At 33.8% G+C, this 19,833-nt stretch overlaps 2 protein-coding genes and 1 pseudogene across 2 annotated transcripts; 1 reads left to right on the forward strand and 2 right to left on the reverse strand.

Moving 5' to 3' along the window:
* Window positions 1-9,884: 9,884 nt before the first annotated feature.
* Window positions 9,885-11,290, forward strand: LOC131852726 (uncharacterized). Its single transcript, XM_059203453.1, has 3 exons — window positions 9,885-10,249; window positions 10,363-10,548; window positions 11,063-11,290. The coding sequence occupies exons 1-3, from the start codon at window positions 10,064-10,066 to the stop codon at window positions 11,288-11,290; spliced, it is 600 nt and encodes a 199-aa protein (XP_059059436.1). The 5' UTR covers window positions 9,885-10,063.
* Window positions 11,291-11,879: 589 nt separating this feature from the next.
* Window positions 11,880-13,619, reverse strand: LOC131852690 (putative nuclease HARBI1; annotated as a pseudogene).
* Window positions 13,620-16,162: 2,543 nt separating this feature from the next.
* Window positions 16,163-16,738, reverse strand: LOC131852727 (uncharacterized). The gene has a single exon (XM_059203454.1). It carries the CDS (start codon window positions 16,736-16,738, stop codon window positions 16,163-16,165), a length of 576 nt encoding a protein of 191 aa, XP_059059437.1.
* Between the last annotated feature and the right edge of the window lie 3,095 nt (window positions 16,739-19,833).

Consider the following 19,833-nt stretch of genomic DNA (forward strand, 5'->3'; position numbering starts at 1 on the left):
GTTGTTACTTAGCAACAAACATTATAAATACTCATTATTCTATGTATAAAAATTATCTCAATGAAAAATAGTGTCTTTTAAGCTTTTTAATATATTTTTTATAAATAACAAAACATTCCACTGCGCTCAATCCTGATTTACTTAATATTGTAGCAGAGCGATAAACAGTAACGATTTTATGAGAATTTATGAGACTATAATTATTATGTTAATTATGATGTTATACAGTCTGTCGTCAGAATATGACAATTTCAGAGTCGCTATCGAATCACGCGATATACTTCCAAAGCCTGATGTACTTAAAACGAAAATAGTAGAAGAATGTGAAGCACGTCACCATCAAATTACAAATAATAATGAACCTGAATGTTCTTTTAATGAACAAGCATATTATGTTTCCTGTAATATTTTTAAACGAAAGGGGAACATTTTTAAACGCAAACGTCACAAAATTTATACAAATTGCTGGAAGAAAAATAATGAGAGTAAGCTCAATAAACTTAATAATAGTTATCAAAAAACAAACTATGCTATGCAGTGCCTTCTTGCATAATAAGAAGCCTGAAGACAGCATATGGGTTTTAGACAGTGGCTGTTCATCTCATATTACTTATCAACGTGATCTTTTTAAGATTTTAGAAAAAGCCTCCAAGAAATTAAACTTTGCGACAGCAGAACTCACTGCTGATATTAAAGGAAAAGGCACAGTAACCTTTTTATCTAAGAATGGTAAGAATTATGCAGTTACTAACTTGCAAAACACGCTGTATGTACCAAGCCTGTGTACTAATTTAATGCCAGTTAGCAAGATGACAGATGCTTGTTGCTCTGTTGTATTTAATAAGAATATATATTAATTATGAAACTTCAGCAAACAATAGTGTGTACTGATTCCAGAAGTGCACTGTTAGCTCTTCAAAAATTTCCATTTAAATCAAATATTAATTATCCTATTATCATAGAAATCAGAAAATTGCTGCAGTTATGTAACTCGCGGGGGTTCTCTGTCTCGCTTACGTGGATTCCAGGACATACTGGCATACATGGGAATGAGATAGCAGATCGCTTAGCGAACGAGGCAATTGGATGCGGTGATATTGTTCCATATAAAAATTATTGTCATGATCTGGCTGCTCTCCCAGGATTATATCTACATAATGCTTGGAGTGAATTTTGGCCTAATAGCTGCCAGAATAAGGCACGATATTATTTTAACATTCAACCAACTATTCAGTTTAAACCTTGGTTCTTCAAAATTAATTTGAACAAAAGCGAGACTACGTCAATAATTAGGATGAGATTGGGGCATGTATGCTCTCCTGCACATCTAGCTAAGCTAAAAATTGTAGATAATGATATATGTAGCTGTGGTACAGAAGTGGGTGACTTGAACCATATCATTTTCAGTTGTCCTCTGTATGATCATTCCTACCTTTTTAATAATCTCCTATCTCACCGAATTCCTTTACCTACATCAATTCCAATTTTATTATATCTTAATGATATTGATGTGTATAAAAGTATTTCGATTTTTCTAAGTAGTAATAATATAAAATTGTAAATATAAAACTGACTGCCTCTATATAAATATATCATATGTAAATAGTTGTCTGTTAATATATTAAGGTCTTATATAAGTATAATGACATATTGTATATAATTAATATGTATAGTGTAGTACCTTAGTCTAATCCTTATAATTAATCCTATTGTCAACTTACCTGATCCTTTAAACCTATCGTCCAAAATTTCCTTTACCTGAACTACTGTTTCCCAAATTTTGTATATTGGCAAATGCACAGACGTGCCAAGCCATAAAGAAGAAAAAAAAAAAAAAGCAACAGTTAATAATCCTAAAGATGGAATAACTATCACGGCATTCAAACATGAAGATGGTCTGAATGATGGTTCTGTCGAAAGGTACAAAACCTATTAATCAAGATCGCAACAATCTGGTCGATGATAATGATGACAATGTTTCAAGCAATACTAAAAAGGAAACATCATCAAAAATCTGTGAGTGGCACAGAAAACTTGGCCACATGAATGCCAAGGATCTTAAATTTGCACTTACAAATAAAAGTTAATAGGCTTAAACTTCGATACTTCTGAAATGCTGAATGATTGTGAAACTTGCATCCAAGCAAAACTTCATCGAGTACCTGCTCCTCGTGAGAAAACGACATTACATATTACAAAACGTCTGGAAATCGTTCACAGCGATGTATGCGGTCCAATAAGGATCCCTACAGTAAGTGGAAAGAAGTACTTTGTTACGTTTATTGACGACTACAGTAGATATAGTAGAGTCCACATAATTAAAAACAAGAGCGAAGTCTTTGAAAAGTTTAAAGAGTATAAAGAATTAGCAGAAACACACACTGGAAATAAAATCAAGTTCTTACAGTCCGATAATGGCACTGAATATGTAAATAAAGAGATTGATACTTTTCTAAAACGATGTGGTATACAACGAAGGCTGACGGCACCTTATACTCCAAACCAAAACGGTGTAGCTGAAAGGAAAAATTGTACACTTGTGGAAAAAGCAAGAGCAATGATGATTGATGGAAATACACCTTTAAATCTTTGGGGTGAAGCTCTAGTTACAGCAAACTATCTATCTAATAGGAGTATTAATAGCGCTATTGAGAACTGTTGCGGGTAAATTATAAGATGTTGCTGGTCGAGACGATGTATATTACAGATGATGATAAACTGACAATGTGTACATAGAAATAATGATCTTATATACTAAATAAAAGTAGGAAAATGTAAGGTGGGGTGACACAGTTTAGATACAGCAGTGCCTAGTAGACAATATTGAATTTGTCTTACTAGACATTATTAAATGCAATTATTATTTTGATGTATCTAGGTGACTGTGTCCCATAAGAACCAAACTCCATTTGAACGGTGGGTTGGAAGAATACCATGCATTAATCATTTGTACGTGTTCGGCTGCAAGATTTTTGTTCTTCTCAAAGGTATTAATGGTCACAAATTTGCACCCAAAGCAATACCTGGTATGTTCGCAGAATACTCTGAAACATGCAAAGCATTTAGAATATTCATACTTTCGAAAAACAAAATACTTACTTCAAAAGATATTAAAGTCATGAAGATCATGTTCTATGATAAATCAAATAATAAAGAAGTCCTTGGTATTAATGGTATTAACAAACCTGAATTGAAAAATGAACACCGTCAACAAACTTCATTTCAAGAAACACCTCGTAAACAAATTAGTATTAAACTTGATGGAGTTGACGAGGTAGAATTTCAACAATCAGAAACGGTTGATGGGGACGATAATGAATTGTTGCAAGAAAATTTAATTAATAGTACTAATAGTAATGATAACTATCAATTACTGGAATATGAAATTAATGAAGGTAAGATATATCTACTAATAATTCATTTGATGAAGATGAATCAGAATTGTCAGAAAACGTTATACAAACAAGATCTTTACGAGACAGATCAAATATACCTAAATCTTCCTAAGCGTTATAATAATTTCATTATGGCCGCAGTTGAAGATATTGAAAACAAACCCAAAGAACCTGTAACATTTAAAGAAGCAATTCAGTCATCAGATAGGGAAAAACGGCAAGAAGCTATGTTGAGTGAAATAATGTCACTTGAACAGAATGAAACCTGAGATTTGGTGGATCTACCTAAAGGTCGAAAAGCCTTACCCTGCAAATGGGTTTACAAAATAAAAATGAACGCTGCTGGTTCTGTCGAAAGGTACAAAGCCAGAATGGTGATCTATTCCCTGGAAACCTGGTCTAGATTATGGCAAAATATTTAGTAGTAGTAGTTCGTCTGAGCACAGTCAGAAAACTTTTAGCCATAGCTGCTCAGGAAAATCTGAAACTATATCAGTTTGATGTATTTACTGCCTTTTTAAACGGTACAGTAAGCGAACAGCTATATATGAAACAGCCAGAAGGCACGAAGAGAAGACACCAAGATGGTACAAAGAGAGTCTGTAAACTAAAGCGCAGCCTCTATGGGTTAAAACAAGATCTATGTCAAAATGCGTATTTAAAGAAAGTTTTGTACTCTCTTTTTTGTCTTTTTTCTTGTTTTGACATTATTTATCTCTAATTTTCTTGAAACTAGCCCAATTGCATACGCTATATCAGGGCGTGTGCCTGTCATTAGATATGCAAGTGCACCTACAGCTTCTCGATATGGGAACTTTTTCTCTTCAGGATCTCCAACTTTCCCTGTTTCAGAAGTCCTATCGATAGGTGTTGAGATTGGGTTGCATTCAGACATCCAGAACCTATCTAAAGTCTTCTTAGCATAACATTCCTGATTGATGAATACTGAACCATCTTTCAACCTTCAATTTCCAAACCCAGATAGTAGCTTGCTGTTTTGCTTGTTATTTTTAGCGTCTGCCCTAATTCTTTAAGGAATTGGTCCGCCAAGGCTTTGTCTGTAATGGCGACAAGGCCGTCGTTCACATACAAAGTTATTAATATTTTCTTGTCTTTCACTTTCTTTGTGAAAAGACAACAATCGGCACTATTCTGTATGAAACCCTTCTCTATTAGAACCTCTTCAAAGCAAGAGTTCCAACAGCGCGGTGCTTGTTTAAGGCCGTAGAGACTTCTATTTAAACGACATACTTTTGAAGTGCCGTCACTGAATCCATCTGGCTGCTTTATATAGATCTCTTCTTTGAGCTTGCCATTCAGAAATGCAGTCGCTACGTCAAATTGTGTTAAATATAAGTTAGCACTAACACTTAACAAAGCTCTTATTGTGGCCATGCGAGAAACGGGACCTTTCGTTGCTTGAATCCTTTAACTACAAGCCTAGCTTTGTATTTGTTAATAGTTCCGTTTGGGTTACGCTTTATATTGAAAACCCATTTACACGGAAGTGGTTTTCTGTTGGATGGTAAATCACACAATGTCCATACATCATTCTCTTTAACGGACTGAAGTTCGCTTGCCATAGCCTTCTTCCATTCAGCACTATCCTCTCTCTCAACAGCTTCTTTAAGTGTACCAGGAAAACTCTCTGTACCTATATGGCACACATAGTCTTGATACCTTTTGGGATGAGGTATGGTCGCTCTCTCTCTTAGATTGTACCTAGGCTCCATGTCACTTAATGGTTCGACTACTTGTAGTGGTTCATCAACATCATCCATACAGTTGTCATCATTATCCTCATTATTAGGGATAATAGGATCGCTGTTCTCATGGATTACGGATTCTTGAACATGGTCATCCATCACCACTGTTCTCCCTCTAGAACATGTTCAAAATTGTCATTCTCATTTCTAGGCTCTTGCTCGATAAAGTGACTCCTATCTCATAGTACTCCCTCTGAAGAATTAGGCATGCAGGTGGAAATCCTGAATTCAACATCGCTCTCAAAAGTAATGTCTCTTAACCTTATTATCTTCTTTCCATCATAGACACGATATCCGTCATCATTTTCGTAGCCTATAAGAATGCCATTAATAGTTTTCTTATTTTTCGTGCGATTTTGTTTTGGAATTTGCGCATAACAATCGCTACCAATTATTTTTAGGGGAGTTATCTTGGGCTTTTTTCCATGCCATAGCTCATAAGGTACTTTGCCTTCCACTCTAGTGGGACCTGTCCTATTGAGTACATAGGTAGCGGTGTTGATTAACTCAGCCCATAGTATTTGCGGCATTTGTTTTCTAGTATACATCATTGATCTCGCAACTTCTACTAGAGTACGATTCTCTCGCTCACTACAGCCGCTTTGCTCCGGTGTGTAAGGCATAGTCAGCCGCTGTTGTACGCCGTATCTCTGTAATATCTTTCGCATATCTTCATTATCAAATTCTCCGCCATTGTCACTTAGTAAAGTCTTAATAGTATGCCCAGCATTTCTACTTTCTTCAAGCATTTGCAAAAGCTTTCCTTTACTTCTGACTTCTCTTTGATAAAATATACAAAACGATATCTTGAATAATCATCTTTAAATAATACAATGTACTTATATTTTGAGATACTTTCGGTTGTAAATGGACCGCAAATGTCAGTGTGTATAAGTTCACCAACTGTTGTTGCTCTTTCCCTTGTTCCAAACTGTTTCCGATGTGACTTCCCATAAATGCATCCTTCACACTTAACTTTATCCGGACTCAAGTGTATGCCTAACTCATGCTTTAATACGCGCATGACATGTCTCTTATCCTGGTGAGCAAAGCGTTCATGGTACAATTGTAGCATATTGGAGTCAGTTACAGCATTTATCTCTATTGTCGAATTATACTTTGTCGGCATGATGGTCTTCATGTCCAACTTGTATAAACCGCCATATGGAACTCTACGTCCTACAACTCTAGTTATGCCTTCAATATCTAAGTTGCATTCCTTAGTTGTTGACGTGAATGTACTATTCTGCATCCAATCTTGTGCTGCTACAGTTGAAAATAAATTCTTTGTCAGTGATGGTACTAACCACACATCATTCAGAGTTATTTGCCGTATTGTTCCGTTAACATTTGACTCTACCTCAACAGTACCCATTCCCAATGCAGGTATGGTAGTGTCATCTGCCGTTGATATTGTGTGGTCTGAATCAAAGTTTTGAAAACTAGTGTAAATATCTTTCTTCACTGCAATGTGTTGTAGAAATATGTAATAAAACTATTAATGACTGAAAAATTTATTTTAATGTTATGGTAGATAGAGAAGGTGACAATATAATTTTGTTTGTATATTTTTGATTATAGTATAGACAAAACCTTTAAATATATTAATATCAAAAGAGTTTTCTCAACATATCCTCCCGTAATCAAAACATATATAACAAAACAAAACGTAACAAAAACAACAGTATCAAAAATACAACGTAGTAAAATATATACACGGTTCCTTTTCAACCTCCGTGTACTCCACTCCAACGGCTAGACCTTTTCTGAGTAAGTCCATACCTAATCGACAATATTTCTTCAGCCATTCACCATGTGAAGTCATATATACTGATGTTCCATAAATAGATTATCCATTTGTCACAATTTCTGGTTTCCAAACTAGATACAACTACAGGACTAAGGTAATCCGTTGTATCTTTAATATCCTGTTCTATTTTGGATACATTTCCCTTCTTGTCCCTTTTATGTGGACAATCAGGACTATGTTCATACATTTAAAACATATAGGCCTCTACTTTTTCTCTTTTAATTGCGAAGTATGAAATTCAGCACCGTCGTTCTGAGCAACTTTTGACATTTTACTCAACAACTTGCTTTTCACCATTTCCAAAGTCACTTGAACTAGAGTTTTCTAAAGCCATTACTAATAGTACAAAACGTGATGTCAAACCTCCCAACAGTATCGCAGCTAGAGAACTGTTATCGACTTATCGCATGTCAAGACTGCATTAAAGTACGACTCGACATGAGAAAAATCAGATAAAGTGTACCCCTGTACAGCCGTCTCTCCATTACCAATTTTCGACCTAGACTCAGATCTTCATATGCCTTATTCAAAGGCATACCAGGCCTCTTTTGCTGACGTTGCTGTCCTCACATGCGTCATTGCGGCACCGTCCACACAAAGACAAACTTTTGATAATGCCTTCTTACGTTTCCGCACATGCATAGGTGTATCATCACTGGATTCATAACCATCTACTACATTTCACAGCTCTTCATGTTCCAACAGCATCTTCATTTTGAACTTCTATGCCGTATATTCTTCACGACTCATCAATATCTTAATTCCATTAAAATTATTTCCAGCCATTATAAATGAGCTAAATCGTCTTCTAAATTGATTTATTCTTCGTGCTGATAACGAATGTTGTATAAATATGTAATAAAACTATTTATGACTGAAAAATGTAGTTTAATGTTAAGATGGTAGATAGTGAAGTGACATGATATAATTTTGTTATATATATGTTTTGATTATAGAATAATAAAAAAGAAAAACCTTTAAATATATTAATATCAAAAGAGTTTTCTAAACACAATGTGTGTTGTAGCTCCACTGTCAATATACCAGCCATTTCGGTCTTGAAACTGACTTTTTGAGCAGGCATCTACCATTAGCGAAATATGTTGTACTTGCTTAGACTTGGAACCAGATGCTGACGCGCTTGAAGTTGGTTTTGGTGGCCTTCCATCCTTAATCCACTTCTTACACTTGCGCACTCTATGTCCTTTCCCAGAACAATAGTTGCAGATCAGCTGTTCGTCTGTCTTTTGTTTAAATTTTCGCTCAACAGGCGTAGTCACTAGTGCCTCTTGACGTGAGCTGTCTTGACTGCGTAAATCTGTTTCAAAGGAGCAGAGATTACTCTTTCTATTGTCTTTGCAGACTGTTTCAGTATTAGCCAACTTGACTTAAAGTTAAAATACCGTTCATCGAGCGTATTTAAAACTTTAAAAATCAAGAACAATTCAGGGAGTTTGGCAGTTGCGTCAATTTTTGAAATTTCGACTTTTAAGTCATTCCATATGTTTTTTAATTTTGCAATTAGAGTAGGTATATCATCCTCCTTACTGCGACTAAATCCAAAAAACTTGAGACACAAATTGTATGCCCTGTCCTCAGTTTGTCCATCAAAGCGTCTATGTAGCTCTTGCCAAACTTCGTGTACAGTTCTATAACGCATAATCTTTTTTAATGTACCTTCGTTCATGTTTGTAGTGAGCATTAGCAGAGCGCCGCTCTGAGTCCTCCTATACAAAGCCATAGCATCATTATAGGCGCTCGTTGTAGCATCACCTGCTTCTGCAGCTAGAACTGGTTTTTGGAGTTTTCCTTCTACTGCATCTAAGGCACCTACCGTACCTTCTAGCATAATAGAAATTTGATATTTCCATGTAGACCAGTTTTCCTTACCCACAAGTTTCGCGATATCTATTTTTGTAGAGATTCCATGGTATAAACCTTTCTTTTCTTCCAGTGGGGCCCATAATCTAATATAACTAGAGTGGCTTACCAAATATCCAAATATCGTAAGCGGTGGAGACGGAAGCAGATACGGGTATTACACACTGGAAGGGATCAGGCGAGTAGGTACACAACACGACACGAACACTTTAGACACTATTATTTACAATTTATGGAATACGTATATGACGTACACTTTTTCAGTTTTTTTTAGAGTGACCATAAACAAGGAGGGTACCCCTAGTAACCACTCTAGTTATAGACTTTACACTAGCGCTATTCAACCTTAACACATATAATACGCAGTAGGTGTCGCGTCCAGAAACTTTGAAACACCTACTAATAACGATGTAATGTTGATAAAGCGCATTTTTCGTTATTTAAAAGGTACACAAGAAAAAGAACTCAGATTTGAGTCACTATCGTCACCTAAACGTTTAATCTGTTACAGTGATGCAGATCATGCAGGAGATCAGACTACTGGTAGAATGACATCTGGAATGGTTTGCTTACTTTCTAGAATTGTTATTAGTTGGAGAAGCCAAAAACAACCAACGGTATCTATTTCCTCATCTGAAGTGGGGATTATAGCAGCAAGTGAATCAACACAAGAGATTTTATGGTTAAAGAGTCTGCTCAATAGTCTGTAGGTCTACCACGAAAGTTACTGCCGATTATCGCGTAACGAAACGAAAGACGACCGAAATACTAGTTTAAAGGAACCATGAAGTTTCTTCGGAATAAGATATTTCGGACGGGTACCATAGACTATGATCGTGAACGAATGAAAGATGAGAAGTCTTTTATTATACACTCTTAAATTAGGAAAAAAATAAAGTGGTATACTCCGGATAAAATAAGATGTACAGTCGTTGAAATTATAAACTTCTAAAATTAGTAGTATTTTATGTCAAAAGGAAACGTCAAACCTCTATTTATATTTGAAAATAACGTTACTGCGTATTACAAATATTTTTGTTTTTATTTTTTTATATATAAACTTAAGAATTATCATCACAAGTGTTTTTAAATAATTTTTTATTGCTAAATTTGTTCGTTAAACATCAATGAAAATGAACATGTAATAACTTTGATTTTATTTATTAGTTTCTATTTATGACAAGCGCTAACAAATGTATTTATGCATTTAGATGAGTAATCCCACTGTGGAACAAGTGCATACACTCCTAACATTCCTAGCAGAGCACCAGGAGTTAGCTCGTGGCCACTGTAGAAATGCAGAAGGGCGAACAAGATCCACCCAATTATGGGTTCGTCTCACAGACGAACTCAATGCATTGGGTGGATGCACTAAAACTGTAAAGCAGTGGCAGAAGGTAAGCACTTTTCTTGATATTTTAGTACGTGATATGCATTTAAAATGTTAAATAATTTTGTTATTAAATAAAATTTTCCAATACTGATACTTTATAAATTTTATAAATTTTAGGTATGGGCTGACAAAAAATATCTAACTAAAAAAGCTGCTACTGCTGCTCGAAGGTCTGCCACAGCCACTGGGGTAGGGCAATCATCTGCTGTTCCTTTAAACCCAATACAGTGCAGAATATTGGGTATTATGGGAGAGGGCTTTGGAGAACCTCAGTCGGATGCACATGTTCCTGCATTTCCAGAGGTATGTTGTAAAACCATTACTAAAATAGTGCTAACTGTTATCTCTAGACATATATAACATAATGGATGTCATCAAAATACATGGTGACTTCCATAGTATTCCTCATGCATTACCATTCCTTTTATTTCTGTATATAAGGTACCTAAATAGCCTTTTCCCACCTTTCAAACTGAAATACAGCTATGCAAGAACAGCTGCTTCATAGCAGAAATATGAGTTGAGACAGAGTTGGTACCTTTTTATATATACACAGTTTTTCAATGTTAACTAAGAAGTAAAGATAAGACAGTACTAATAAATAACACCTACTTATACCTTATTATTGATTAAAAAATTTATATCATAATAAATTATTGTTATATGAAAATATTTCTTTAAATATTAAGATTATTAGTAATGGGGGCTTATAGTCCTAATCACTAGTATATTCCTAGACATCAAGTCTGGTATTAGTACCAATCATGCATACCGAAAACAATAATGATAATAATTATTTAAAAAAAAACTTTTTCAGAACTTCAACGGCTACTACACGTCGTCAGAGCGACGACGCCGTCGAGCCGCCATTGGACCTCGCAGTATACGCAGGCGTTTGTTCGAAATGGAGGAGCGGCGAATCGCAGCGGAGGATCGACGGGTGGTAGAGTCAGGGTTGATTCGCCAATCACTCCAGGAATTAAATGTATTAATAAGGGATCGATTGGATGGTCTACAAATAGAATTAAGACGACTGAATAGCTGAAATTTTGTTTTTTTTTTAAATTTGACATGATTAATGTAGATTTGTGTTAGTTTGTTGATTTGTTAAATAATGAGTATAAAAAAAGTTACTTAGCTTTAGATATATCATTGTTGATTTGTTGAATTACGTTAGTTTGTTGATTTGTTAAATAATGAGTATAAAAAAGTTAGTTAGCTTTAGATATATCATTGTTGATTTGTTGAATTCTGTTAGTTTGTTGATTTGTTAAATAATGAGTATAAAAAAGTTACTTAGCTTTATATATATCATTGTTGATTTGTTGAATTATGTTAGTTTGTTGATTTGTTAAATAATGAGTATAAAAATGTTACTTAGCTTTATATAAGTATTAACAAAGACACAAAGTACTAAACTACAGTTTTTTACTGGTCATTAATTTAATGCGCCTTGAACTACACTACTTAGTTTGCATATACTTATACAACATTTTTCTGAATGAATGTTTAATCATTTATAATTAGTGTTATTTTAAAAAATGTTTAATATACAATTTTGATTTTACTTTTATCTATATATAAATAGCTACATATATGTGATTATAAAATAAAAATATTTTATTGTAAAAAGTTTTTAATTTTGTAAATAAGTAATGCCTTAACTTCTAATAGAATAGAATAGAAAATCATTTATTCAAATAAACTTATTATATTGCTGTCATCTATGAATTCATCTATCCTATAATAGGCTTTTTTACATAACATTTGTTTAATATCAATTTTAACAGCATTTAGGTAAAATTAGTATATTTTTATTGCATAAGTTTCTACTTGTACAGTCTTTAAGTTTCTTGAAACTATCTAAGTTTTTCCTTGTATACATAATATTTCATAAATGTACTGTGAGGCAACGGTGAGGATATTTGATTCTTTAAAGCCTTGATATAATGACTATCTCGAACCCATACCATAAATAGAACGTATGGCTCTCTTCTAATCTTTATATACCTGAAAGAAAAGAAAACATACTTAACTGTGAGACTTGGAATTTGATAAATGCACTTGATAGCTTATAGACTATTCAATATAATATCAGCTAATAATATTTAACATAAAAAATACTGAAATACAATCTATAATCATCTTTTATGACATCCTAATAATGAAAAGGAATGACAAAACATTGTATTCTTGTTTGTTCACCAATTTTATATGTAGTACAACTACAAAGTTAACAATTACGATTTATTTACCCAGCAAATAAGTTGTTTCTCCTTGAAGACTCTCCAAATGATCTTTGATCTCGTTATGCTCCCAAATGAATGCATCATGAGTGGCACCACCATAAGAGGCGTCAATATTCATAATTTTTAAATTACTGTCAGCAATCTAAAAAATAGGACAAACATTATAAAGATATTTGCAGATAGTGACAAATAAGAATAACTTGAGAATTATTTATACACTATGCAAATTTTACATAAAATACTGTACTTACAACTTGAACATTTAAAGAGTGGTAATGTTTTCTATTGAAAAATCTCTCTTCATTGACTGTTGGCCGAATTATAGCTACATGGGTGCTGTCGATACATCCTATAACACCAGGGATACCATACTGTGTAGCAAAACTGAAAAAGAAATATAAACTACTGATTATTTAAACATCAATTAACTTATGCTGATTCCTGAAATTAACAACAATATCATTTATAAATTTACAGCTACAAATAGTTGACTGAACTAAATTAATAGTATATGTATTATAAATCGACAAAGAGCATAAAATTCTATAAAGTTAAATCTTAATCATATTTAATATACATAAACTTACTTTCTCTTCAATATGTTCCTGTCTTCCCTGGACTGAGGAAATCTTATACATTTCCTTAGTATATAGGGTGTATTTAGGGCATCTGTTACATCCCTGATGCAGTTTGAGACAGACTGCTGAGCCATAGTGGTGTCTAAATTTTGTCCGACTGCACCCTGGTAGCTACCACTGGCATAAAAATTTAATGCAGTGAGAATCTGAAAAAAAAATAGATATGGGAATACTAAATAATAGGTAAATACTAAATTTTTTCATCTACAAAATGTACATAAGATCTTACTTTGGTTATTGGATCGATTGCTCAACTATTTTTAGGCAGGGGTAATAATCGTACCACATACTGACAAAGATTCTCGAAGACTTCCCGACTGAGTCTGTATTTAGATACAAACTCGAAGTCGGGAATGGATCTTTGGAGGTACCTAGTACGCATTTTTCTTTTAAACCTGCGTCTTTCAATTTCTTCTTCATTGAGGGCTTCTAAAATTCCAGCCAATCTTGGCATAATGAAACTAAATCAAAATAAAGTAATGCTAAGTTGTAGGTTACATTGAACACAATAATATTTAAAAACACTAATTAGTTTAACTTTTATCACATTATTCACTGTAACACATTAACTGAATTATTAATTAATCACTTTTTTATATATTACAGCACTTATATACGTAAAATCCATACTTACGAAAGTAAAAAGTTAACTAGGGTACTGGCACCAGTAGTCAGCCTTTTAGTGGTAAGTCTGGGTTCAAACTTATATAAGAAAATATTAGAAAGAGTAAATTGAAAGTCTTTTGTATAATTTAACTTACTCATTTTTTAAACTTTATTACAAAATTAATAAAAATTACAAATTTATCCTTTAATAAAGTGAAAAATACTTTTTAACAAAATAAGGCACTTTTCACCAGTGCTCAGCCGCCAAAAACTAGTACTCAGCCATATTGCCACCAGTGGTCAGCCTCTCTTAAGATCAATAGTTTCAAGCTTAAAGATTAAGAACATTAATAAACAATTAGTCCGGTCATAGAACCTAAAAGGACTTAACTGTGCCCTAACAATCAAATACCTATCTAACTTATATTTAAATCAGTTAGAAACTTCTTTAGTAACATCAGTATTTAAAAAGATTTCAAGTTCTTCTTCTTCTTTCTAAAAGTCGCCGATTAACAATTTTTTTAGGAGCTTACCTTCCTTACAGGTTTCTGTGTCAGGAGTTTCAGGATATAGAAGTATATTACTGAGAATTTTAATTTTATTTTGTTTTGATTTCCACTAAATCACAGCCTGTCTTTGTGCATTTTACGCTCAATTCCTTATTATAATCATAATTTTTCTTCTTTGTAGTCTCCTTCACTTTACTTTTGGTAGAATCTAGAGCTGCTTTTTTTCTTTTTTTGTATAAAAAACTATATAAAAAACAATTTAAATATGGACGGTTGAACACTGGGTCTACTGTCACCAGTACTCAGCCATGTAACAAACTCTAACTATTTAAGTGGCCGACTATTAGGTTTTTGACAAACAGCGTTAAAACCAGTAGTCAGCCAGGGGTGGTTGAGTACTAGATAATGTATATAAAAACGGGACCCTGTAGTCGGCCACTTCATTATTTAATAATTCTTAAGAAAAACATGATACTTTTCATTGATTACAATGCCAAAAGTCTTAATTAATGTAAATTTTAATACGAAGTGGCCTAAAATTAACAAAATAATCAAATAAATTACCATTTCTGTGAACGCTTCTCACTAATAAAAAAAATGGCGCCCACGCCGCATGTCGCATCGTCAGCCGATGACGTCGAAATAGATTCATATTTAATGTACTTCGCAGCCACGTAGCTATTATGTTTGGATTTAATTCTAGCAATGAGAAGTCATAGAAGCTATTTAAAATAATTTGATTAGGTATTTTCTGTTATAGCGCTATTCCTAGTGGTTTTAAACCGAAAAAGGCTGAGTACTGGTGCGGGGCCGACTACTAGTGCCAGTACCCTATTTAGGTTTCGTCTACTTCGCACTTTAAATCACGATAAACGTGCTGTCAAAACGTCATAATCACGTACGAACGGATACTTCATGGTACGATTTGGGACGATCGAAACGATATTCTCCGTTTTCGGGCACGATTTCGGAATGAACGTTTTTCATGGTACGAATCACACGAAATATCGATCCGAAATTTCGGAATTGCACTTCGTGGTAGACCTACTGATTACAACTGAAAAAACTTTGTTGTATCTAAATAATGAATCAGCTGTGAAACTTGCACAGCACCCAAAAGACGAATATCACAAGCACGCTAATCACATTAAGCTAAAACATTTCTTTGTAAGAGAATGTGTTAGCAATGGAGATTTCGATGTGAAGCAAGTTTCATCAGAAGAACAGCTAGCCGATATGTTAACGAAACCCTTGTTCGGTCCCAGGCTAGAAAATCTAAGTTACAAAATAGGATTAAAGCATTTAACTTTAAATACTTAAAACTTCCGAGGATGTGAAGAAGTATACATACTTCTTAGCGAGCTGTTACTTAGCAACAAACATTATAAATACTATCATTATTCTATGTATAAAAATTATCTCAATAAAAAATAGTGTCTTTTAAGCTTTTTAATGTATTTTTTATAAATAACAAAACATTCCACTGCGCTCAATCCTGATTTACTTAATAGAAATCATAGAAGATTGTCTAGCCACAGAAGTGTTTTACGAGGAAAATTGGAATAAAAGAATTTTAATTCTTTACAGAACAACTATTATATTTAGACAGCTTTTGTGACATCCTTTTAAAAAACAAAAAACAAATTAATTTCTTCTTTTTTAGACTCTCTTCTAATTTTCACACGCGTGAGAATTATTTCTATAACTACAGTACATGATAAAATTAATAATATACGAAACTAACTTAACAAGTACTTCGCCTCAACAGAGAGAATTTATGTTTATCAAACTTTATTTTATTTAAGGCTTTTGTAAATATATCTATGCTATTTGTAGTTCTGTTGGACAATAATCAATGATAAATTCATTATTTATATACAATTCATGGATATAGTGGTAACGAACATCTATGTGCTTAGACCTTTTTATTAAATACGCCCGTCTTAATCAAAGCAATAGCACTTTGGTTATCTATTTTAAATAACACGTCTTCTGGTTTAGCGTTTAGTTCGCCTAAAAGCGTCTTGATATACATAGTATGTTTGCAGCACTCTGCTGCCGCAATGAACTCCGCTTCTGTAGAAGACAATGCTACTATAGGTTGCCTTCTTGAGCACCAGGCAATTGGTCCATCACCAAGTTTAATAACATATCCTATAGTACTTTTCCGAGTTTCTAAGTCACCCGCATAGTCAGAGTCACAAAATGATGTTAACTTAAGATTGGAATCGAACCTGTAACACAAACCATCCTCTATGGTACCGGAAAGGTATCTAAAGATTCTTTTAACTGCTACTATGTCCCTTTTCTGAGGATTCTCCATATTTCTACTAGCTTTAATGACAGCAAACGCTATATCCGGTCTAGTTCTTGTTGACAAATATAGGAGACTGTCTACAGCTTCACTATAAGGGTACATCAACTTTTCCTCTTTGTCACACTCTACTTCTCCCTCTCCTGCGGGTGTCTGGGCATGTTTGCACTTATCCATATTAAACTTCTTTAAAAGTGATTTGGTGTATTCAGTTTGTGTTAGATGCCATCCTACATTCTGTTCCTACAAAATCACCTACATATTGTGATACCATAGTCGCATCTTTTTTAGCTATACCAACATCAATAGATTTGGATTTAATATTTGAGAGTAAAGTTTTATCGTTGACCATATGTACGGTACAACCAGAATCAAGAACAAAATTTGTTCTCTCACTTATAACATTGTTACTTGCGGCTAAGAGCGCAACTTTATTTTCGTTTTTATTTTTCCGAAAAAAACAATCTTTTTCTTTATGATTTGATTTCTTACAAATTTTACAAAATAAAAAATTCCTGCAAAATTTTGCTATATGACCAGTCTTATTACATTTAAAACACACATTAGTAGAATACGAGCTAGATGCCTGACCGTTACCTGTATTTTTACGCATTCTACCTTTATTTTCAGCAGCTAGGACCACTGATTGTATATTCTCATTTTTTCTTTCTTCTTCTTTTACCAGTCTTATTCTTAAGTTCTTTAGCGTTCTTTCTTCTTTAGGAGTACTTTCCCAAGCTGTTTGTTGGTACGAAAGATTGGGAGTTATCTATATTTGAAAGAATGTTTAGTATTTTAGATTCTATCATTGCATCATCAAATGGCATTTTTAATTGTGTCAGTCTATGTATTAAATTTTCAAGCTTTATAAAATTTTCATCCATGGATATGTCATTTTCAAATTTATAGTTGTAAAAATCTTGAAGCAAATTCAAATTTTTTCGTTCCTCTGTGCCTTCAAAAACATCACATAGTACCGTAAACATTTCGTATGCAGTTGTGCATTGGAACAATTGAGTTTTATGCTTTTTTGATACACTTTGCAGAATAATATGTTTTGTCATAGCGTCTTTACCTGTTTGTATTTTTTTTCTCAGTATTGTCTGCATTATCTATTAGTTTATACCATCTAGAATAGATACGTGAAGTTATGGTACCTTACTGGCCATTTAAATTTGTTAATATAAAAAAGGAATGTACCTATGATTTTTAATGTCACTCAATAATAAAATACGATTATATCTGTTTGCATATTTAAATGATCTTTCCTAAACTCTTTATTTACGGACTATATTTATCTTAAAATTTATTAATATCGTATCTTAATTAGTATCGTGTATAATTGCAAAATCGCACGTAACGGTCGATTGCAATTTTTTTTTTAAGAGTTATTAACACCAAATTATTTTCGTATACGTGGATAAAAGATTAAACTATAGTTATGACCATGGAAGGAAATACAAAGTTTCAAGTCTTGCCACTAAACGAACACAACTGGGTTACATGGAAATTTCAAATAAGACTAGCTCTAAAAGGTCATGGCCTCCTACACGTTGTTGAGAAAGACTTCGTAGAAAAGGATAGAGCTACGACTGCTGAACTTAAAAAATATGCCAAAGAAGATAGTACAGCATTTCTTATTATAACGACTAATTTGACACAAGAGAATATCATGAAGGTAATGCGTTTTGAAACAGCAAGAGAGGCTTGGCTAGAGTTGCACCGCATTTACGAAGGAGATATAGAAGATCGAGCATTTGATTTAATTATGACATTCTTTAAATTTGTAAAGGAACTTGCTGATAATATTGGCACGTATTTATCCAAACTAAGGAATGTATGGCGAGATCTCTCCTTGAAATGGAGAAAGAAGGAGTCAAAGAACTACCAGAAATCTTTCTTATGGGTAAAGCTTTAGAAAGCTGTCCGGATGAATATTTCCAGTTTATCTCAAGTTGGAAGCTGTTAGCAAAAAAGGATCGTAGTATAGAGAAATTAACTGTTGATCTATGTTCTTACGAACGAGCATTACAATCTCAAGGGTCCCGAGCTGAAATGGAAGAAGCACTCGCGCTTACCGGAGGTAAAAGCAAGTCTAAATTTCATAAAAAGGTAACTGTCAAAGACAAGTCAAAGAAATGTAGTTATTGTGGTCTGAACAATCATTTTGTTAAAGATTGTCGGAAATGGATTGCTGATGGATGTCCATTAACATTAGAAAAACCATCAACGTCAAAACAAGGTAATACTTCCTACAATAATAAATGCAAAGCTAACATGATGCTAATGAGTGTTGAAGTAAACTACACGGGAAACATTGATAAACATCAATGGTATGTCGACAATGGTGCAACTAGCCATGTCACAAACAGGTCAGATGTATTTGAAAATTTTGAACGATTTCAAAACAAGTCACATATAGTAACAACTGCCAATGGACATGCTATTGCTGCTACTGGTAAAGGATCCATAATAGTGGAAGCAGATATTTATGGTAGAAAGCAACTGATAACTTTAAATGATGTTTGGCTTGTTCCAGAAATTTCAAAAAATCTTTTTTCTGTCTTAGCTGCTCAAGATTGGTTGAACGATAGCACATTCATATCAAAAACAAACAACTGCCAATTGATTTTAGATGGAGAACCTGTCCTACTCGGTGAAAGAGAAAAATATGGAGGTCTCTATAAACTAAGATTGCGAAACAAACCATTGAATCCAATTGAAGTAAATATTAATGCAGTTGATACAACAGATATGCTATAGCTCTACCATGAAAGGTTTGTACATCAGAGCAAAGATCATGCAAGAAAAATTGTTGAACGAGAACTGGGCATAAAAATTGTACGTCCTACTCACAGAACCCTATGTGAAGGATGCATCTATGGAAAAGCTCATCGTTTGAAATTTGGAACGCGAGAAGGAGCATCAAAGCCAGGCGAACGCATTTATGGTGATGTCTGTGGACCATTTATACTCTCCTATGCCAAATATCGTTACTTCCTATTACTAAAGGATGACTTCTCAAAATATCGCTATCTATTTTTAATTAGAAAGAAAAGTGAAGTGTGAGTACAACAAACAACAAGAAAAGTGAAGTCCAAGAGAAGCTGATACAATTTATAGCTCAAGTAAAAACTACAGGGCACATTATTAAAGAATTCTTCACTGACAATGGAGGTGAATTCGTAAATGATGATGTGAAACGGATTCTACAAAAGGAAGGCATTACGCATAGATGTACTATGCCTCACACACCACAACAGAATGCAACT

The sequence above is a fragment of the Achroia grisella genome, unplaced genomic scaffold (assembly GCF_030625045.1).
Source record: "Achroia grisella isolate CSIRO2021 unplaced genomic scaffold, CSIRO_AGI_Agris_v1 utg856, whole genome shotgun sequence".
Taxonomy (NCBI): domain Eukaryota; kingdom Metazoa; phylum Arthropoda; class Insecta; order Lepidoptera; family Pyralidae; genus Achroia; species Achroia grisella.